The 24533-nt window shown below is 40.1% G+C and overlaps 1 protein-coding gene across 4 annotated transcripts in view; it reads right to left on the bottom strand.

Annotated features, from left to right (window-relative positions):
* Positions 1-217: 217 nt before the first annotated feature.
* Positions 218-24533, bottom strand: part of LOC136872768 (ATP-dependent DNA/RNA helicase DHX36) — a 216424-nt gene continuing 192108 nt past the window's right edge. For all 4 annotated transcript variants that reach the window (XM_067146629.2, XM_067146606.2, XM_067146635.2 and 1 more), the window contains exon 18: positions 218-436. In XM_067146629.2, the coding sequence (XP_067002730.2) occupies positions 370-436 (67 nt within the window). In that variant the 3' untranslated portion in view covers positions 218-369. The remainder of the gene's footprint in view (positions 437-24533) is intronic.

The following is a 24533-nucleotide window of genomic DNA, read 5'->3' as shown; positions in this document are numbered from 1 at the left end:
AAGACTTCCATCCAGAGGTGCACATGGCCCTAAGGTTCACTCAGCCTACACCAAAAATGAGTACCAGGTCAATTCATGGGGACAAAGGTGGCCGGGCGTAGAGTTAACCAACTTTACCCCATCAAGTGCCAAGGTTCAAAGAGAGTGGGCCTTCATGGCCTGTACGGAGATGATTTTGCCTTGCTTTTTTCTGCTGTAACAAAGAAATTAAAGGAACTATTTTATACAAATATTTTAATATTTAAATATGAATATAAGAAGAAGAGTATAAATAAGGAAGCAATAAGAATCATAACACAAGAGTGTCCCATCTCAAAATGTACACAAACAAAATTTACAACTAAATTAAATTCCCAACTGTTGAATGAATTAGTCTGAGAAGTCGTCGTCCTCCAGTTCCATAATGTCTTCCTGGGTGATCAGTTCGATAATGGCCCTGTAAGAAATAGTACGGAAATTAAGAACACACACGTTTGAACTACTGACTAGTAGAAGCTAGAACATGCAATGTGTGTCCTGTGAAACCAGATCTATTTCTGTAGTATAGCGAGTTGGCCGTAGGCAGTCAGACTTCTTGTACCAACATTGTGTCGCAGACTGGTTTGTACGTTTGTACGTTTGAACACACATCTGAAAACATGCACACTAATTGCATCCCTCAATATGGCTGACTCAGTACAAAGGACACAAATTGCAAGTTCTTGCCATCTTCAAGAAGCAGTGAGAAGTGGACCATCCTGTATAGGACAGCCCTACAATAAATAATGAATATGGCCTTGTCATAATTAATCTCAACCCCACTTAACCACCATAAATCACAATCTGAACATCTGCTATTTTGATCAGAAAATGAGTTACACATTTTTTTTCCTCTCAGTTTTTCCGATGGACAATTTAACATAGATATGTTTTTGTGCTCCAGATCAATATGGAATTAGCATCGACAATTTCCGGACACAATTTTACCCGTGAGAACCACTGTTCATCTATGTACACCAGGTCAGTAGTGTCATCTTCTCAGGCTACTTCTACACCACAGGTCTAGAATGTTGTTCATTTTCTGAGAATTCAAGAACCTAACCGTTCCTTTGTGGATACTAATTTTTCTTTTCATTTATCGGAACTCTCTGTGGGTGGAGTCTGTACTCCCTGCAAAAGAGTCTGTACTCGCTCTCTCGTCTTCTAAGCCCAAGAACATATATATGATTCTATGCTTATCCATGTAGCAAAGATGTTTTTAAAGTGGACATAGGTTATACAGTCAAATGTTACGAAATAAGGTAATCTAAAAAAAAAGAAGACGACAGCTTTTCATTTGTAAGCTAAATTGAAAACTTCTAAGTGAACCACAACTCATCTTGGAACTGTATTGAATTCACTCTGTGCTTTAAAAAAATCCTGTTTTAACTCCAAATTATTTTAAAAATTTACTAAAATTTGTTTGATTTTACTAAATGTAACTATGATTCATCTAAAACTCATATAAAACAGCTGCAGAAACTGCTCTTAGAACACCATCAGACTCACTATTTCTGATTGAAAACACACAACGAATGTGTTATACATTACAATACAACGGTCAATTGTCCAGCTTCATGGGCTGAATGGTCAGCAAAGTGGTGTCAGGGCAGGATTTTCTCTGTTTCTGGTTGATACCTCCCACTGAGGCACTAGACATATAAACGAGGCTTCCCATGAATCTAGTCAACCCTTCTTCCTTTACCTTCTGTACCCTGTACCGGTGAACCTTTCAACTTGGTATTCCTATGACTTGCTCCTGTCTTCTTGTTCAGCCTGCTAGTTGCGTGTGCTACCAAGAAGCTATTGTGGAGGAATGTTGATTTAGGGGCTGGAACCCCCTCCTGAATTGCTTAGTTGGTAAATACTGTGCTACATCAGCAACCAATCATTCTCCATTGCCCTGTGTTCATCTTCATTCTCTCCTCATGTAATAAAGATCGCTGGTAGAAAATATGTAAAGGTTATTTCAACGAATAATTGGGCTTGTGCCTTTTTGTCTTGCGGGACTAATGTGGTGCCTACATCTGGCTATAAATTTCACAAGGATGTACAAGTGTTTTAACCTCAGTTTCATTTACTGCAGCCAAATTACTCCTTAAAACTTCAGGACTGTAGCTTTCTCTCCCTTTAGTTGATTCTTACTTTCTCTAAATGCTATTCTTTCCTCGGTCATGTCTTAAACATTTTCTCTGTCTAGTTATGTAGCATGAGCTTAGCTCCTGTTAAGAAGGAATATTTTCCTCATTTTCATATTCTGCGTGCATTCTTACGTACATTGGTATTAGGGCCAATTGGGGCCTAAAGTGATATACTCTAATCTACCTTACCTATTTTCCTAATGCTCTGACAGCACAAACCTTGTTAACTGCTAGAAACATTTATGAATTTGTTGTTACCAAATTTATTATTAATTAATTTGTTATTCATCTTGTTAAAGAAATATAAGAGAAAAGACATTAGAGTGTTACCTCATCCAGACCTACTGCCATTACATTAATACACACCACCATAGAAACTGTACCGGAAGGTACACCCGCGCCATTCATTTAAATGAAGTGCCTTGGAAAATGCCATCTTAAATCTAAAACTTGCAACAACTAGCGCAAGAAGTTAGAACTTTTGTCAACAGATGTCTCTACTACAAACTATGTTATACCCTCTGGTGTGAAGATGAACTATTAAAATTGTGAAGTAATTTTGTTTTCCTAGGTTTCCTAAACAGGTGATTTTTCTTTGTTTTTGGTGTGCTAGAGTTTACAACACTTATAGCTCTTCCAGCCAACGTAAGATGTTAGCCAATAGGAAATTTTGTATATGTATTTTTCCACCTATCACCTATATCTTGTATTTATTTAATTTCCCAATCAAAATTGGGGGTGTGTTGGGCCTTAGCCCAGAGTTTTCTAGATCTTTCCTCTCGGGTATAAAAGCTGGCACCTTTTTTGACCAGGTTGTCTTATTCACTGCTCGAGTCTAGTGTGTGTGTTTATAAAGGAGGAGGGGAGCGTCGTCCATCGCCGAGTAGTCCACCAGTTCAAGGTAATGGCAGTCCTGTGTTAATTGATAGTCTTTGAAAGCTAGCTTGAGGGACAGGTTTCCAATCTTTAATAATGTAACTTTAATTTTCTAAATGTAAATTTCAAATTTAAAGGTAAATTTCAAACTTCTAATGTAAATTTCAAACAAGCCAAAAGAACTCAGGCAAAATCAGGTAACAGAGAGTGAGATACCCTCTCATGTTCCCTATCAACTTGATTTTGAGGTGACTATGATTTTGTAACCTTTCTGCTTGTAACTTAAATATTTTCTCCATCTAGTCACCTCAGTAGTATAGGCTTAGCCTCTGTAACTTCGGGCCAGAAGCCCAAATAGGGTTTTAAGCTTTTCATTGCAAATTTCAAGGAGTGCAAGTGTCTGCCTCCACATCATTTTGATTTTTGGGCCAGTAACTTTAACCTATTGTTTTTCATAAAGGCCCAGTAGAATGAGTATGCAACACTCCTGTGAAATTCGATTTCATTCCTTTGGTGTTAAGATGTTAGGCTGTTGAGCATTTAAGACAGTGAATACTGTTTGATTTTTGTAAAATGTACGTTGTGCCAATGATAGCCTGAAAAGTGTGATATTTCAGAAATAGATTTCTAAGTGTAAATTGATAGAGCGATAACGCTCTTCATATTAATGTAAAAGAACTTGGGAGACCCGTCTCCTTCACTGTTTGTTATTGGGAGCTGTTGTGCTCATGTAACATTGGTAATTAGGAAGCTGTAAGCTCAAGTTTGCTAATTTGTCATTAGTGGATTGTTCTGATTATTTTAAATGTTGTCACCTAACTCGTAAGCAAACTTTTGGTACCGGAAATTGTAAAATCTAACTTTGAAAAGAAACCAAAAGATAGCTAAGAACAAAATATAGCTACAATTTTAAACTTTTAAATTAATCTTCTGATTGTCCTATATCCACCCATTCATGCCCACACCTTCTTTCACCTCTGTAATACACAAAATCCTGGTAACAGAAACTACACTGCCAGAAAAAGGAACATGCAAGGACTGTGTTCAGTGGCAACAGCATATAATATGTGCATACTGAGGGGTTGTAGTGTTAGTGATTCCTCTGTCACGGACACTGGCAATCAGGTGCCGCTTGGGAGGCCTGTCCATGCGTACGCAAGAGGTGAACAGTGTTTGCAACATTCATTCTAGGGTACAACCATGCTGCACCGATGACTAAGTGCTCCTGCTGAACAACTGCAGCCATTTGAACAGGGTCACACTGCTGGTCTGTGTATTGATGGATTGCTGCACGTTGGGCACATTGCATCGGTGGTGTGTCGCTGCTTTCAGCAGTAGTCTGTGAAACATTCCCACACCCGTACACCAGGCTCTGAATGTCCAAGTATTACAGACACACGTCAAGATCGATGCATTGAGTGAGCAGCAGTAGCCGACTGAACATCATTCAGAAATGAAAAACGTGTGCCTCTGGCCAGCCTACCACTGACACCACAACATGGCTACTCTGGTGTCGTGAAGAGTTGACTGGAGTGGGGAATGGCACTCTGTTATCTTCAGTAACGAGAGTAGGTTCTATCTGTATGCAAGTGATGGACATAGACCTGGAGAGTGGCCTCTTCCAGAGTGCATTCGCCCACGACACCCAGGTCTCACCCCAGGCTTCATGGTGTGGGAGGGAGGCCATGAGTTACAACTCGTGGTCACAGTAGGGTGTTTCTGCAGGGTAACATAACCAGTGCCCACTACATTGCACGGGTTGCTGTCCTCGTGCTACTGCCATTTCTTCGACAGGAAGATGATGTGCTTTTTCAGCAGGACAATGCACCTCCACATATAGCTTCTGTGACACAATGTACTCTACGTGGTGTACAACAACTGTCACAAGGTAATTTGGATATTCTCAGATAAGAGAACACAGAACCACATAGACCACATTCTTATGAGCAGAAAATGGAGAAGGTCCTTTCTAGATGTCAGGACAAAAGATGTGCTGATGTACCTTGTGTTGTCTACCATTAGACTGAAAGTTGTAGCTGGAAACATTCAACATTATTTGGCAAGGCAAAAGGCAAAAGCGTGTGGTGGAGGCCGTATGTTCCACTGACAAGATCCAGAATATTACAACAAGTTTATAAATTAATATTCTATAGCAGTTATGAATTATAGTAACATAAATATCAGACAGAAAGAGAACAATGAAATGTTATGAAGACAACACCATGGATGATGTCTTTGCTGACCCCAAGTCTGTTGCAGAAGATGACAAGGAAAGATGTTATCACATCTCTGGTTGTGACCACAAGTCCCATACACATTATCTTTCTCTTTGTGGACTCCTACTGGCTGTGTCTTGTCTGTCTCAAATCTGATCCACTTATCGTTTTCAGTAATCATCGTACTGTTAACTCAATGAACATGATGCAATATACTGCATCTTGCGGTAAGTGGCTCTATGGTTACCTGGCCAACTTTGCTTCTTTTTTTCCTTGAACAATGATTATAAAACATACCTTACTACGATACTGACACTTGCATTTGTTCGTATTCTCGCAGCAAACCATTTTTTAAGCTTAGTTCATTGAAGTGAACGTCTACTGTTTTCGGGAATCAAGTGCTAGCTCATAAAAATGGCTGCACACAGTAATGCTTAAGTTCTAGATACTGATGCCAAGTATTTGGAATTTTGATGGATGATGAAAGTGAGGAATGAGATTTTGCCAATGTAGACAAAGAAGTTGATAGCAACTTCACTCCTCAAAATATCATAATCAAGGGTAAGGGAATTAGTGGTGGTGGTGAAGAAGAATACGAGCCATCACCTGGAAAGAGGCAAAAAACTTGTCTTGTGCAGAGTTTGTGGAAAATATTATCCAGGAATTTGTCCCACAACCCGATGTGATTGTGAAATAATTAATTTTAGGAATTAGCATGCTAATGGATCATGTAAACAAACATGCCACTGAAAAATTAGAATATTGGTCCCACATTCCTATTTGTTTTTCTTCATATCCCGTAATTGCTATACAGTTTCCATTCCCAAGGGGATAGACTAAAAAGGAAAAGAAAAAAATGAAAAATAGGAAGACCATTTACCAGTTCCATTGCTGTGTCCAGTCCCAAATTTTGAGGAAAACCACACAAGAAGATCCTAACTATGAGCATTGTGTGATGAGGTGGTTTTTCACTTTTTTCATGTACATACCTGCCAACTTTCAAAAAGAGAAATCCAGAAGATACTAAAGCAGAAAAATGTTAACAACACGCTCAAGCGTCGCAAAGTCTGGAGACACAGTGAAAAAGGCCGGCGGGGGGGTGGGGGGGTGGATGGAGATTATAAACAATACTAATACAAAGTCAAATACATGTTATTAAGTTATTACGTTATGAAGAAAACATTAAAATTAAGTACTTACACAAAGTTACATCTTAATGAGTGCTCATCTGTTTTCACTTAACAATGGGAACAGTTCACACAGTACACAAACAGTGTTTTTCTGCACTTTAAATTTGCTGGTCACAATATGAATGTCACTGTCAAAATTAAATTAAACATGTATACTTACAAAATTATGTCAAGTTCACAGTATGCAGGCTATTATCCATCACAGGTTGGAGAGGACAGATGGAGATGAGTTGCTTTCTTTGCTTCTTCAGAAATTCTGGAGGAAAACTACTCGAGTAACATGGATCAGTACTTCTGGTTTTCAAAATAAATAGAAGCCAGAATTTCATTTGGCATGGAGGACCTAAACTGATTTTGGTTCTTTTTCACCACGATGAACACACGTTCACACTCAACATTGCTGTGTGGTAGAGTCAGAACAGAAAGCATTAGCCTGGATATCCTATCATACTTAGGAAGACCATCAGCTCCACGAATGTTCATCAAGCGACCCCATTTGATGTCATCTGTCAGATTCTCACTCTCAACAGTAGCACAGTCATCAATCTGAAGAGCTACAAATTGGTTCTGAAGCACATTCATTGCACCCTCAACTGACTCACTGTCCTTCCTTGGCACCAATGATGGAAATCTTTCTATAAAGAATTGTACAGAAGAAAACTGGGCCTCTTCAATATTTGAAACATCTGCAACCTTTGCATGTTTCAGTAATTCATCATTGAGAGGGAACTTGTTAATAATATAATCACATGCTGTGCAGAAGAAACCTCTGGCTGATGAAAAGAATGTTGATTTATCTCTATCATTAAGTTTCTTCACCATTGTTTCAATGCCAATGACTAGCTCATCATTGTCTCTCTTATTCTCAACAGAATGGTATGGAACTTTTAATAAAAGAGAACTTTTGAACAATTTTGATTTTTAAAATCTGGAAAGCAACTGCTTTAACAGGTTCGTCATTAGTTCTAGTAGTTTATGAATGTGAGGGGAAGCACTCTGAAGTGTAGAATTGAGATTCTCAAATAAAGGAATGACAGCATACAGGAAGGCACAGTGTGCCTTATTTAAGCCTGATGACAGAACCATAAAAATGATTTCTTCACAATTTTGAATAATGTTCTTATTCTTTAGCGCAGGAGTGTCAGATTTTGAGACACATGCAAATCTTTTGGGAGCGACTAATTCTGACGAGTCGGTAACTTTCCTCTTTTCATTGTCTTTGGAACTACCAGACTCGGCTTTTGGGATCGTAAATGATGTTAAGCTAGTAGTTGATGCACACTGAGCATTAACAAGCACCTCATCTTTAAAGAAACCAAGAAATGAATCCCTTTACTCTAACACCCTCTGCAGACACTTTCCTAACGATAGCCATCTTGTACAAACATGTTTCAGCATCTTCTTCGTTTCCTTGTTGTGAAGCTTTTGGAATTTCTTAACGTGTTCCGTCCTCATACAACTCTTTTCTAAATAAGTGTAAGGACAAACAGGAAGCGGCGCGGCGCGGCTCGGCTCGGGGCGTGCCGGGCCGGGGCGTCGCGTCGTCTGCGCGGGTATTGCACACACAGGACGCGATATCGTACAGGCGGTAATCGACAACATGGCACTGCACAAAGCTGCACGTACAAGTATCCTCTGTGCAAATAACTTTTTTAAATTGATAATTTTGAAGCGACGGTGGAGGAGAGGGTGGGTGAATGAAGTGTGTTTGAGGAGAGCTGTTCATGGAGAGTATCATCACTTATTTCCAGTTTTAAGAAAGCACGAGGAACACTTTTTACGTTCCACAAGAATGTCAATATCAACATTTGATTATATCCTTAGCAAAGTTAAAAACAATCTGGAAAAACAACCAAACAACTGGAGAAAACCTATCGGTCCAGAGGAGAGACTAGTTGTTTGTCCGAGGTAAGTCAGTTTCATATGGCTTATATCAGCATTACTTTTGCATTTGGAAATAAATGAGCTGGTAGAGGTGGTAAATGAAGGTTAGAGTACATGCTTTTTAAAATATACTAAATGTATTGGAACCATGACATTTTATAAAACAAATGAAATCAGAATTAAAGATCCTCTGAGGAAACTTTTTGAATGACAATGTAAAACACAAACTGTTTCAATGTAGATATTTCTTTATATTTTACCACTGCTGTTGTGGAGTCTCATAGTTAGAAGGTATACGTTCTTCGTCGATGTAATGAAATGTTCCAAAAGCACCACCATGATCTGATTTAGCCATTTTCGCATCAATGAACAGCTGCGTAATTTTATTTCTAATTGTTAACTTTTCTAAAGGTGACATACCATTAAAAAGAGGCAGCAAGCTCATTAAAAAGTTATAATCTTCACATTGTTCATTAATATTTTGAGGAGTTCAACTTTTTGCTCTTCTACCAGTAACATTTTCTTTGCTACGACATCTTGCACATTTACTTTCCTCTTACGGGCATTTTGAGAACCGAAACTTGAGCTAGGGTGGGACATAATTGAGGGAGTTTCAGAACGTGATGAAGGAGTCGAACACTCGCCTTCTACCTCCTCCACACCGTTTTTGTGACTGCGTACCATCGCCGCTATCATCATGTTCATCGAAGTTCATGTCGTTGGCAGACGGGGATGAAATCGTAGGAGACGGGTTCAGGTTTCCAGATGTTGTACTTGGATTCATCTCATCTTTCAAAAAGTAGAGCAACTCAAAAAATGGCCAGGTCGAAAGTTGCGTTTTACCGTAGGCATCACCAGATTTGTATGTCATCATCTTTTTCAATTCCTTTCTGTAATGATCTCTCATGTTCTTCCATTTACTTCGAGCTTCAACCTCTGAAAGAAAGTTAAAAAATTTCTGAAACAAACTTGTTTTCTGAGTTAATGGGGTAGCTTGGTAAAGTAGGTCAAGCCGGGTTTCAGTAAAAGAGTAACAGACACCACCCCCATTTTTATACTATGTAGTATAGATAAATTTTACCTTTAGAACTGCCAGCGTTGGAGGTCCTTATCACTTAGTGTTTTATTTAATTTCATAACTTATTTCATTTTTAAGGGAAACGGCAATTGCTGTCACCCCGTTGCTGCAAAATCTACCAAATGTTTTTTTACATATATTTTGATAACAAATTACAACTATTGTTGCTAATATATTAATTTGATTTTGTTTTATGTAGGCCTATTTAGCCACAGGTGCTTCATTTCAAATGCTGGCTTATTCCTTCTGAATGGGATATTGAAGCGTGAAGTCTATTGCGATAGATTCGTGCAAATTACTGTGGAAAAACCTAGTGGAAGATCACATGCCCGTGACCATTACTGAATAATTAAAGCAATCAAGAGTGGGGTTTTGGGACTTATGGAACTTGCCAAATTGTGTAGGAGCACTTGATGGAAAGCACTGCAGAATAAAATGTCCTCCACATTCTGGATCGGAATTCTAGAACTAAAAAACGGTTTTTCTCAGTAGTCCTGCAAGGTGTGTCTGATCTGGAATACAAATTCTTAGCCATTGACGTAGGTGCGAATGGTAGCCAGAATGACGGCGGTACGTTTGCTGCTTCTTCACCATATGCAAGCCTCGAAAACAACACTTTCAACATGCCCCCAGACCGCGAACTTCCTGCTTCTTTCGAAATATTACCAAACGTTCTCATTGCAGATGAAGCATACCTGCTGAAACCATATGCGCGGAATGATCTGACTCCTGCAAAAACAACCTTCAATTATCGATTGTCATGAGTTCGGAGGTGTATTGATTGTGGTTTCGACATACTTTACTCAAAATGTCGCATTCTTCAGAAAGACATTGAAACGACAGTACCCCACACTATAACAATAATAAAGTGTGCTTGTGTTCTCCACAATGTTGTGAGGGACAAAGATGGTGAAAATGACCCCGTGTTCAGAGAAGCCACAACTCTACACACACATAGAAGAAATAACAGTTGGTACACATCTCGAGCACAGGAGATCAGAGATAAATTTGTCAACTATTTAAAAACACAAAGACTTTTGAGAGGAGGCTATAGTGTCTAAAAGTGTGGTTAACTTTATTATTTCATAAACTATAGTAGTTAGAATAGAACTGAACTGAATTGAAAAGAATTTCTTTAGAAATAATCTAACATCAACATTATATAACCATACCAGTATTCTGTGTTGTTTTACGAAATATAGCTAGGTACTTACTTGTTGTATTCATTGCTCTTCCTATTTCATCCTACAGCTTCTCAATCACACCTCTGTTGCGATAATGCTTGTGCCTCGATTGCCAAATAGGCGGTCTAGCAAATACCGCGTTAATAAGTAGTTCGCCGTCCATGGTACAACGTGCAGCCCGCGTCTACCCGCCTCAAGAAAACAAACTCGACTGTTCCAAGTTAGCCCGCGCCGCGTCACGCCGCTCCGGCTCGCTTCAAGTCGCTGTTTGTGTGTGCAGTCCCATAGCTCAGTACGTACTTGTTCATACCGCCCCGGACCGCCCCGCGCCGCTTCCTGTGTGCCCTTACACTAACAGAAGATGTCGACTAATAGTTCAATCAACTTTAACAGGCAAACTGCTTGCACTTTTCTCAGCAGCCAAGTTAATGAAATGGCATGAGCAATCCGGTATGAAGACAGATGACTGCGCTTCCCTTAAAACAGCAGCAACTCCATTCTTCTTTCCAATCATGACTGGAGCATTATCGGAACAGAATGCTACAGAATGTTGAATTGGTATTTTGTAACACTCTAACTGTGAAATTACCAAATTATCAATATTAAGTCCCATTGAATCACCCACCAAGACTGGGACAGACAACACTGAGCTAACTATTTTTTGCTGCTTTGCCACAATACAGGTGATGGCAATAGGGTTGTTTAGCATTACTATTATGCTCCCATCCGTAGCTAAAGAAAATGGTTCACACTGCGTATAACCATCGAATTCACTTCTTGGGTCCGTAGCCATTTCTTTCAAAATGTGTGTGGTTTTTGTACGAATGCAGCCATATTTTTTTTGCAATTTCTGAACCTGGAAACACTTTTCTAAACAGAGCACCAGCATGATTGGCAGCAGCTAACGGGATATTATGTTCAATTAAAAATGAAGTGAACAAGCATTCCACTCTTACTATATCAAGGTCGGCTCCAGAAGAGGTAAAAAACAAATTAATTTTCTGACTGCCAACTTTAAATTTTGTATTGGAGACGTGTTTAGCAGACTGAATGTGATTTTACTAATTCTGTTCTTCCTCCATGAGAAATGTTTATATCACATGAGCACATGCAACAGAATGCAAATGATTCGCCTCTCCGTGCTCGGATAAAACAAGGAATTTCAGCAGAATATGCCTCCCTAAAATATTGATATAGTGTTTTAGTTGAACTCATTACAAACACAACTAAAAATACTAAATCACTTACAAATTCATCACACAATTCCATGAGTTTCAGAACTACTGCCAATGTTACTCACACCCACACACACAAACAAAGCCTTTCAGCTGCTACGAAGCACGACACAGTTACTAAAATTGTTATATAAAATTCACAGCCTGGTACTTTTCACTGATTTCTTTTCTTCAAAATTACAGCCTGCTACTTGTTTGGGAACATCTCAGTGAATGAAGTAGACGTTGAGGTTAAACAGGTGACAAAAGCAAGGTGATAATCGATAATGTGATTATCGATACATTTGTTTGTCCAAACCTTGTCCCGTTTCTCTACGGGGTCAGATATGAGGTGAAATGAATCTGTCATGGCAGGTTTTTATCATTGGATGCCCTTCCTGATGTCAACCTCATTACAGGAGTTAATGAGATGAAATGAATGACGTGATAAATGATAGCAGGAAGGGACATAGCCTACTCCTGTCGAATAGCACCAAGGGGTCTGCTCAAGGCTTAACGTCCCCAACTGACGGACGAATCACCATTAACAGTGTCATATGCACTCATTCCATATGAGCAGTGTGGAGAGGTTAGGAATTTAACCCAGGCTTTTGGCATGCAATCTAGTGATTATAAATTGTATACCACCACCTCTCCTACCCTGCCAGCCAATGTTCTGATGGTGAAAATTTTTCGACCAACGGGACTCAAACCGGTTAACCTTGGTGTCAGACCGTTTAGACTTCAAGGCCATAAAGATCATGGCCACCAGGCGTGATTATCGATACATTTACCGGTCGAATTTCAAACACTATATCTCACATTACCAGTTATTATCAAAAGTCAAACAAATCCGATTTGACCACAGAAAGCAAAAACAAGCGCGGGTATTCAAAATCCATACAATAATGTTGTTCATCTGTACAATCATAAAACACACTCAAAATCGGTACACTTTACGGAAAAACTGGAATACTTGGCAGGTATGCATGTATAACTAGACCATTTTTGGAAATATATGCCTAACAGGGTTTATTTACAGACATGCAAAAACTAACATTTTGGGGCATGTCAGTGCTTCGAAAATCTGACCCTCAAGTCAGACTTCCTGACTTCTTGTCGGACATCATATTGGAGGGCGGATAAAGGCAGCAACTCAATGTCGAACGCCAGGTGGTGGAGACGCACTTAGGGGAGGGTGATGGCCCCTCAGAGCAGTAAATGCCACTGGAATCCATCTTATGGAAGGGCAGCAGCTTCAAGGGAACTGGCCTAGAGTGAAGGGGTAGTGTTGAGGCTTATTTTCTTACCTAATTTTATATAGCACTTACTCATTATCCAAATATACTGCCCTGGCACATTAGTGTTTGTAAACATTTCTGGCACAGATGTATGTACATGCGAGCACAGAAATGGTGTCCTGGTATAAACAAAGCATGGTTATACCCCCACCTCCATGCTTAACACATTGCTGCAGGTAGACAGCCCGCTACAAGACTGTTGTGATTGAAATGGGCACAGTGGTGGATGTATAGCAATACACACACCCTGCCTTCAGCACTACCCGTTCACTCCCTCCCCTCTTTCTTGGTACTGGAGTGGCCTTCGACACTACCCCTTCACTCCCTCGCCACCTTTCAGTACTGGAGTGGGGCAGTGTTGACTGTTTACGTCGGGACACCATTTCTGTGCTTGCATGTACATGTATAGGCCCAGCTCAACTGCTTTTACTAAAGTTGTTTTGATCACTTTTTTTTTTTTTGGTAATGTAATCACCTAAGCATCTTGGGCTAACATTTTTGTCTAAATTATTAAACTTACATTGGAAATTATTCTGGCAATTGTTAGTTGTTATTTCCCGCTGTTTGGAAATGTACAGAGTAAGTAACGGTTATTCTTGAAACCATCACTTCCTTTAACTACATTTATCGTTGCCACTCTACATCCCAGAACCCTCTGGTCTTATTATTTTCCACTGCATATGCTTGTTATAATAACTGTTTTATTATTATTATTCTTGTTCTCTTAAACTGTTTCCAATTACTGAACTCGGACTTGCCCAACAACCCTTAACAGTAGAACCCATAACCATGAAATGACCTGGCACAGGACAGTGCTACGTGTCAGGTCACATTGAGTATCAAGAGGGCAATGGTGTCCTGAACTATAGGAGTGGAGCTGGATTGGTCCTAAAAAAGGAAACCAACACAATGCTCAGCATACTGCCTGTCTTGGTGAAGTTGCGAGGGAACATCACTCAGATCTATCTGCCCACAGCAGTTTTCTCTCTTGCACAAAGTCTCACCAAGCAAAATGATCTGTGTATTGTTATGGGTGATTTTGATGTCAAGACTGTCAAAGGGAGGGTGAAGACATTAATGGCCTTTTGATGCCATGACTTCTTCAGACAGATATCAAATTATTACATGTATCTGCTTCCCAAGACCAAATCTTTTTCCTACTTTAGATGCACTGGTACAGCAGAGAGAGTGATCCTGTGGCTTCCTGTGCTCAAGACACTGGTTTTGATCCTCACTGAGGTCGCAGGAATGTTTATGATGCATGCCATGTTGTTTATATTGGCATGAAAATAGAATCTGAATCTGCCAAAATTCTTTCAGTATTTTCTCTCTTATGGGATGAATTTTGATTTAACCTCAAAATATTAAAGTCTCGAGGTGATCTTCAACTCAGGTAAGGTAAGGGTATATTCTGCCCGTAGGCAGGTCCGAACCTCCAGAGGTGAGTCTGAGCCGGAGTTTATGGACGGTAGGGTGGCCAGTTCCTTTCCGCTCCTCCATTCCCTTACCCCCACCAACAGCACGTGGCAATCAATCTAAATCTTGACCACGTCCAATGTTGCTTAACTTCGGAGATCTCACAGGATCCGGTGTTTCAACATTTTGGCAGCTGAGGCCACATGGAACACACAAGTTGCTGCACGCCTTCGTAATATAACAGGAAACTTAATATTCTGACTTGCCTACAAAGTAAAATTCAACTTTTGTTACCTCATATATTTTCTCTGAGTATTCCAGATTCTTCGTTTCTTTGGGCAAATCTCCTCTTAGTGAAAACCCCTATTTAAAGAAAGAAAACTCATCACCTTAGGAGTCAAGTGAAAGGGGACAATTTTAATATATCTCTACTACTGGTATCGTATCATATCAACTAGCTAACACTTAACACTGTTTCCTAAAAGATTTAAGTATCTTTTATTAAAAATGTACCAAGTCTTATCATAAATATTGTTAAACAGAAGATCGTCCTGTCTATGAAAGACTTGAAAGACACAAATGCCTTGCATACAGCCTCCAGCTTCAATTTGAAAAGACACTTTTGGTCACAAAATACTTGAAGACGTCAGATGCAAAACCACACAAGTCCACTGTGGGTGAGCAGAACCGAATTCCTTGCAGTGCCTTACTCCAAATGATTTACAAAGCAACATAATTTCCAAAAGGAAGTGCAATGAATCAGATGACAAAACTGCACATAGTTTAAAAGTGGCACAGGTTTGGGACATGTCATGTTTTGATACTCATCCAACATGCCACATCTAAGCAGAAGAATATGAGTGAAATGGAACCTAACGCTAGAAGCGTGCTAAGCAAGAGAGACTTGAAAGGTGACTTTAAAAGTATTTTCCCAACGTAATACACAGCAGTACTCATGACATGTTAAAGAGAGGGGCATCGCAGGTAACAGCAGACAAGATGAACTGCCTACAACAAAAGGCAGTCTCAGGATCTAGAAGAGGGCCAATCCTGAGAGTAGCAGTGAACTTTGGGACACTGATTCTTATTAAAATGAACAAGATGGGTGCAGTAGACTCCTCGGAACCGGACCCTAGGTCAGACTAACCGACAATATGCTATAAATACCAATATTTAGCTCAAGTGAAATACAGTACATAAATAAATAAGGCAAGCATTATGAATGTGCCTTTACCAAGTGTATTCACCTAAAATGAGTTGATGTTGTCTTTATGATGTCTCCATACACTTTTGAAGTTTCACTCCCGATGAGAGATAAACACTCATGGTGGAAAATTAAATACAGAAAAACATATTACAAAAACTTAGAATTTAATTTGTAAATGTACACTAGCATTTTGTATAAACATCAAAGACTGTCGTAAACAAAAGCAGCTCACATTACAGTGTAGTACTGTGTCATAAACTCTGCAGAATTCAAAAATAAAAAAAAAATCTGTAATTTTTTTGTTTTGTTTTTGTGTCAATTGCCTTTTTAGAAGCAAAATGTCTTTATAAACATTACATCAACTGCTGTTGCTTCTGTCTGCTGCTTGATATGTCACTGCTGATTGCAAAGCTGCATTTCCCTTAGCGCAATTCATTTTCCCCCTCTTCTTCTTCTTCTTCATCAACTTCTTTGTCCTGCCGAACAACAGCTTGCACGATTTCTTTGTCATTTAATATTTCATTGCCAAGTTATTTTTCACCATGTATCCAATCCAGAACTAGGCAGTTGCTATAGGTCATGTAACAGAGTTGCATTCTCATCTTGTTGAGAATCCTGAAGGTTAGGCTTGTCATCTGCTTTTTTACGTTCTTCAATAATTTCCTGTATAGTTGGCCAGACATTTCTCCAAGACTTTACAAGTGTGGATGCCGGTATTTCATCATATGCCTTAGCCACCATGTAAATCACATCTCTCATGTTGATTTTCTTCAAGGCCTCAATCAAATTTATGTTGCCTTCATTATCCAGCTTTACTAAAATCTCCAAAAGAAGCCTTTGGCGGTATTCCCTCTTAAAACATTCAATGACCCCTTGGCACATTGGCTGTTACTTTTCGTGGCAGAAAGAAGAGTCTAATACCACTCTCACCTTCACATTCAAGTTCCTCTAGGCGGATGGATGCGTTGTCCAATGCTTTTACTGGCAACTTCAAGCTCATCAAATGGTGTTTATCTTTGGGAACAAATTCACTTATAAACCACTCCTTTAAAAGGGAACAGTCCATCCAAGCTGATTTTTGTGACCTATAGTACTCTGGAAGAGATGACATGTTCAAGTTCTTAAAAGCCCTTGGTTTTGCCGATTTTCCAATCACAAAAAGGGGCAGCTTATGGGTCCCTGAGGCATTTGAACATAACACAACCATAATTCTTTCTTTATTGGCCTTAATCCCTGGGGCTGAAATTTCCTTAGCACCAGCAAAAGTTTCAGTAGGCAAAAGTTTGTAATTTAGTAATTTTGTTTTGAGTAAGGCTTGCTTGGGTAATGATGTCACTTGCTGCTGTGTTGTCAGCTGAAATACCAAGGAGATAAATTCCACGACGTTTCTTCCAGCATGTAAGCAATCCATCACTAACCAAACATGTCACATCGTTTTCAAGTTTTGAGTGTAGAATAATAGCTTTTTCTTTTAAAATTGGACCATTTATTAGAGTACCCCTTCGCCACTCCTACATGAACCAGACTCACAGCCAGTTGGTTAGTTGATCACCTATCAGTCAGGAAAATAGCGACAATACAGATGTGATGCTCCGCCTGACAACATTCGGCGGTGGTATAATAGTTCCAAATAATGGGAAGAGTCCGGGGCAATCTGGAGTGCCAGACAAGACAGCCATGAACTAGCACGGCCCCCCATGACAGTGTAGTGTTACAAAAGAGAATTAAAGTGTAGCTGTAAGGTCTTTTTAGCCTGCAGACCACGAGGCATGGGCTAAGTTTTGTGTGATCTCCTAGTAAACAAGCAAGGCGCATAGAGCTTTTGAGATATAAATATGAACGGTCCTTTGCAGAACCTTCAGAGCCGTGGGCTTGGTCTATTATTTCGAATCTGTCTTCAGTGATGAATCAGATTTTCACCTTAGTGATAGAGATTTAATTTTTATTTATCGTATTGACTTTTAGAGCCTGAAGTGTCCGAGGACATGTTCGCCTCGCTTGGTGCAGGTCTTCCTAATTGATGCCCATGAGCGACCTGCGCATCTGGGTGTGGAATAATGATGATGGTGAGATAGGGAGAGGGTGAAACCTGATGTAGGCACATAGCCTACTCCTGTCTAATAGTACCAAGGGGTCTGCTCAAGGCTTAATGTGTCTCCATCCAACAGATGAATCATTATCAAAAGCCTCGTGAGCCCTTACTTCACATGAACACTGCAGAGAGGTTTGGAATTGAATCCAGACTTCTGGCACGCAATCTAGTGATTAGAAATTGTATGCCACAACCTCTCCTACCCTGCGACCAACATTCCCTCCACCAATGGAACTCAAATCGGCTAACCACAGTGTCATTAGGATGATCTGATTCTTGTTCTCGGCAAGTCGGAAAAGAGTAGGGGCGGGGGGTACTGTGTTCATATTTCTCATAGATTCCATAGCCAAGATATTCTTGTACTTTCCCTGTTTCTACTTCCTTCAATTTTACCTTGTAAGATAAGCTGTACTGATAATTTTGAATGATATGGCCATTCAGTTGTTGGAGTGCACCACTGTGTACAGCCTAGTGCACCCTGCAGCTCTCCCAGAACTGAAATGAGTTTTTAGAGAACGTACAGAGTTGTCGACGGAGAGAAAAAGACAGACAGATGGAGAACCTAGTTTTGACACCTATGTACAGTACATGATCTGAAATAAAAATGATGGACAAGGCAAATGTTACTGTGAGACCTGTGAAACAATATTTATGGTAAGACAAGGTAGATAATCAAACATCAGAGTGAAATGAGAGCAGCAGTTGGGTCTTATCATTTCACATCAGGCTTGGTATTATCACTACTTTCAGCCACACTATTGTAACAAGAACATAGGAAACCCATTACCTCACACCAGTTTAACAGTTAAAATCTCCTTCAGCCATGGGGTAGCACAGAAAACTACAAGTCCATTGGGAAGTGGGCATCGGAACCAACCCAGAAAGGAAGCAAAGACCTGAGGACAAAACGTTAAGAACTGCTTTCGTAGTACAGGTAACAAGACTTAACTTTAGTTCTGTCTTTTGATTTCAAAACAGAATGATAAGCTGATATTAAAATTACCAGCTTAGAAAGAACACAACACACGTTTCAATCAAGCAACTCCCCACAATTTTACAGTAGAACAGATATTTCTGTTGTTAAGACAGGTACAATATGACTGATGTTCCGAGTCGGGTATGATCACCAGTCTTACGCCGATGCCACACTTTCTCACACCGAGTTACTCTCCAGCACCTAAACGCCTATATCTTCATCTTTTGTATCACCAGCAGCTTCTGTCTCCGTACCCAAGATTCAGAAGAGCTTGAATCAAGGTTACCATATTCTCCGAAGAAAAAATAAGACACCTTACAAAAAATTCTATAATTTTCAAAACGACCTTTTACTGTACATACTTTAATATGTCATCTGTCTCTATGCCCAAACTTACTTCTCACATGAACTAGTTTCTTTCATGTAAATTAACACGTTCCTTACGGTTCGCGTCACCATGTGCCCCGAAGCATGTTACTCTTATTCGTTGGTGCGAACTTCTCAAAATTGCGGAGTAAGTAACTACGCCCTAGTTCCAAATTTCCGATAATTAATGGCAACATAGTGTTCCTATGGAAGTAAAGGATCGAGGAATACTGCTAGTTTCGATCGACTAGCCGGTGACCGAAGGAATTTTTTTTACGTCTTCCATTCATATTGCTTCGGGTCACCCTGTGTTCGGATTGTTGTCTAACCTATATTTTTACATGGGAATCGCTTGTGTGGTTAAGGTGAATGAAGCCTACAATGTTGCTTCCATCAGATGGTAGATTGTTGTTTAATACGAGGAGTACCACCCTTCTGATATTTCGTGTAACCTAGTCCTTTCTACACTGCTCTCAGGTAAGTGGATGTAAGTTTTCAGATTTTTATTTATTGGGGTAGTTATTAATTTTATCATCTTATTTATTATCTTCTGAAGACGAAAAAATGAAATGGCGTATGGCTTTTAGTGCCGGGATGTGTTCGAGGACTTCGGCTCATCAGGTGCAGGTCTTTTGATTTGACGCCCGTAGGCGACCTGCACGTCGTGATAAGGATGAAATGATAATGAAGACGACACATACACCCAGTCCCCATGCCAGGGGAAGTAACTAATTATGGTTAAAATTCTCGACCCTGCCGGGAATCAAACCCGGGACCCCTGTGACCAAAGGCCAGCACGCTAACCATTTAGCCATGGAGCCGGACATCTTCTGTAGATAATATTTACAAGCAAATTCACATCCTTATTTTTTCTTCTTAGGCATGGAGCCTTCACATTCTGACACACCGGTGGCATGGAAAATAAAGAGGTTTAGGACGGCACTGGATTCCGGAAGAATTGCTCATGATTTGAAACAAAGTGATGACAGTGACGGTGATTTCTCTCCAGTGTCTGATGATGACCCTATGAACAGCCTCATCTTTTGTGATATTATTTTGTTACTAAGCATAATACGAAAATAATTAACATACAGCTATCATATTCCCATAAAAACAGATCAATGAACGAGAAACTAACATTTACTTCGGGAATCATTTCTGGGTCAAGCACTTCTTGAATCGGAACTGTCACAGAGGTAAATACATCAGAATGTCTCTTCAACAATAACGCACACAGTAAGATCTCCAGCATTATTTTGGATTTCATAGCAGGGACTAACCAAAGTAAAATTTGTGAGGTCACCGGTGACCCGAACCGATAATAAATAAAGGCGGCATCAGGTCACCGGTGGGATGATATGACGTAAAATTAAGTAATCAAAATTCACTGCTGCAGGGAACGCGTTTAAAGTTTTTCAGTCTGTCGAACACAGAAGTTCAATATAAGTATTACACTATAACACATACATTACTAAACATAATATGTTTTCCTTGAGGAGAGCACCCGAAACCCCATTGGTCTCTAGGATACCTAGGTTCAACACCCATCGACTGAGCGATGAAGATTGTGACTTCCAGGACCACCCTTGAGAAGAATGCACAGAAACAAGGGTGGCCTACTCTACGAAAGGTTCTACTGGATGCCGCTCAAGAAACCATTCCTGCTTCATCCAGGGTCAAGTCATGGCAACTATTTTTTTCTCGCGAACAGGAGACAACACAGAAAATCTAAGATATGCACTTGGAAATATAGGGCATTTACTTATGCATAGTGCCTGAAGACAAATTCTGACTTCAGAAGATTCTCGTAAGAAAATGACAGAACACAGGCCAGGGTAAACATTGTTTTATTATGGTACTAGCAGATTCCCGCTGGCTCCGCCCGCAATGAACAAAGTATGGTGCTGTTCGTTACTATCCTCACGGATGTATTAGCAAAGTTTCAAGGTAATGAAATAAAGCACATGATCTGCTGTGGTAATAGAATGTAATATTATGTCAACAAAACACTTGAAAATACATCACACAAAGAAATTGAATTAAACGTTCCTTGGAACAACACTACGCGCCGAAATGTTAAAAAGTCCTTCAAAGATCTTCGTCATGGAGACAAATGTACTCATAACTTTTCTCGGAATCTACCAATTTAAGTAGTTATTACCTCAAAAGAAAGCACCTGATCCACTGCGTGTTTTTAGACCAAAACGAACTGCGTACCTCAATTAGAACGAAAGATATGATTCCTTCAATGAGAAATGTTTTTGAAGAAATGAGACGTCAAATTGAATGTGTGCTCATAACTTTCCTCAGAATCAACCAACTTGAATAGTTAAGAGCTGAAATGAAAGAGCTTGATCCACTGAGTGTTCTTAGGCCAAAACGAACTCCGTACGTCAATTAGAACCAAAGATATGATTGTTTCAAAGAGACAAAAAAATTGAATAAAATAATTTGAAGAAGGCAGAAGTTAAGTGATTTATAGTACCTTAAGACAAATCCGTGCGTGAATACCTTTCAGTTAAAAAAAGAATGAAGGAAATCGACCGGATAGAATGGCCGGACTGACTGACTTTACTTCTCATAAATTTTTTAAATATATAGATAGACAGCAAATACACAAGACTATGTACAAAGGGCAGGTATCCACTGGTTACAGACCTTTGAAATAATCACCCAAGGTTTCCACTGTGCGTTGCCAGCGGTGGGGCAGGTGCTGCATGTGTATCGCTAACGTGCGACACCTCTCTCCGAAATACTGCTACGATGTCCTGTTTGTTAGCAAACCGTTGTCCACGTAATGGCTTCTTGACTTTGCGGATTAGATCATAGTCACACACCTAATGCTTCCCGTAACTCTGCATGGCACTGGCGTGCATTTCTGCTGCGGAGAACTGCTTTTTTAATATACGATCGTTACTCCTGCTTATCGACTTCCATTTTGTGACGCTCTCACTCACACACTGAACTTGGGGGCATGCTTAGATCCACACTGTTGTTTACATACACCATCTAGTGGCATCATACGCAAGTACATACCATACGTTTCCAAATGCATATCTTAGATTTTTTGTGTTGTCTCCTGTTCACGAGAAAAAAATAGTTGCCATGACATGACTCGACCTTCGCACTATAACATATACACTACTAAACATAAAATGTTTCCCTTGAGGAGAGCACCCAAAACCCCATAGGTCTCAAGGATACCTAGGTTCAACACCCATCGACTGAGCAATGAAGATTGTGACTTCCGGACCACCCTTGAGGAGAATGCACAGAAACAAGGGTGGCCTACTCTACGAAAGGCTTTACTGGATGCCGCTCAAGAAACCATCGCTGCTTCATCCAACAAAGACAAGCAACCCTGGTGGACCACAGAGTGCGAACAGGCTATAGAGGAAAGGCGCAGAGCCTGGATCGAGTGGGCCCAGTGCAAGGATTAGCCCAACCATAGGCTTTCATCAGGGAGCATCATCTGTAAAACTAAGAGGAACTACAACAGTTCTCAAATACAACAGGCAGAAGAAGACTTCAAGAGAAACAATTCAAGAGATCACTGCAAGCGTCTCAAGAAACAGTCTACCTCGTACACGGCCCCCACCCTACATTTCCGAGGGCCAGATGGGAAGCTCTAAATGAACAACAGAGACTGCACCAACACCTTTGCAGAGTACTTCCAGAAACTCCTCAACGCAGAAGAATCTAAAGAGAGACTGACCATCACTGAGCCCACTGTCAGGAAAGAGCACTCTGTACCACCGGAAGGAATAGAGGAGATAATCGAAGGCCTCAAGAACAACAAGGCCCCAGGTGAAGATGTTATAGTTGCAGACATGTGGAAGCATGTAGATGAACAGTCCCTGCAGAGTATCACCCAGATCATCCAAAGACATATGGAGAATAGAGGTCTTGCCAGAGGGATGGGCCTCCGCCATGATTCATCCATTGCACAATAAGGGAAGTGGCATACAGGGATGCTGTAGTAGAAACAGCAAGGGAATGCCAAGAACAACTGTGTGTAAAGATGGGAAAAGGCGAACATTTTGGTGGAATGATGAAGTGAGAGCACCTTATAAACGTAAAAAAAAAAAAAAGGCTTATCAGAAATGGCTCCAAACAAGGGCGAAACAAATAGTTGTTGAATCCAAAAAGAAGTCGTGGGAAGATTTTGGTAATAACCTGGAAAGGCTACGTCAAGCAGCAGGGAAACCTTTCTGGACAGTAATAAAGAATCTTAGGGAGGGAAAAAGGAAATGAACAGTGTTTTGAGTAATTCAGGTAAACTCATTATAGATCCCAGGGAATCACTGGAGAGGTGGAGGGAATATTTTGAACAGCTTCTCAACGTAAAAGGAAATCTTCCTGGTGGTGTTGCAAACAGCCAAGCTCATGGGGAGGAGGAAAATTATGTTGGTGAAACTACGCTTGCTTGAGGAAGTGGAAAGGATGGTAAATAAACTCCAATGTCATAAAGCAGCAGAATTGGATGGAATTGGACCTGAAGTGGTGAAGTATAGTGGGAAGGCAAGGATGACATAGCTTCACAGAGTAGTAAGATTAGCATGGAGTGTTGGTAAGGTACCTTCAGAATGGACAAAAGCAGTAATTGCACCTATCTATAAGCAAGGGAACAGGAAGGATTGCAACAACTATCGAGGTATCTCATTGATTAGTGTACCAGGCAAAGTATTCACTGGCATCTTGGAAGGGAGGGTGCGATCAGTCGTTGAGAGGAAGTTGGATGAAAACCAGTGTGGTTTCAGACCATAGAGGGGCTGTCAGGATGAGATTTTCAGTATGCGCCAGGTAAATGAAAAATGCTATGAGAGGAATAGGCAGTTGTGTTTATGTTTTGTAGATCAAGAGAAAGCATATGACAGGGTACTGAGGGAAAAGATGTTCGCCATACTGGGGGACTATGGTATTAAAGGTAGATTATTAATTTCAATCAAAGGCATTTATGTTGACAATTAGGCTTCAGTGAGAATTGATGGTAGAATGAGTTCTTGGTTCAGGGTACTTACAAGGGTTAGTCAAGGCTGTAATCTTTCACCATTGCTGTTCGTAGTTTACATGGATCATCTGCTGAAAGGTATAAAATGGCAGGGAGGGATTCAGTTTAGGAGGAAATGTAGTAAGCAGTCTGGCCTATGCTGACGACTTGGTCTTAATGGAAGATTGTGCCGAAAGGCTTCCAGTCTAATATCTTGGAACTTGAAAATAGGTGCAATGAGTATAGTATGAAAATTAGCTTTTCGAAGACTAAAATGATGTAGGATGCTAAAAGGTTTGTTTTTTCCACCTATTCAATACATATAAATTTTATAAATTAGGAATTTATTATTGATTCCACTTAAGACATGTTTCGCCCTTCATT

Source organism: Anabrus simplex, chromosome 1 (genome assembly GCF_040414725.1).
Source record: "Anabrus simplex isolate iqAnaSimp1 chromosome 1, ASM4041472v1, whole genome shotgun sequence".
Lineage (NCBI taxonomy): Eukaryota > Metazoa > Arthropoda > Insecta > Orthoptera > Tettigoniidae > Anabrus > Anabrus simplex.
This window is presented reverse-complemented; position numbering and strand designations above follow the sequence as displayed.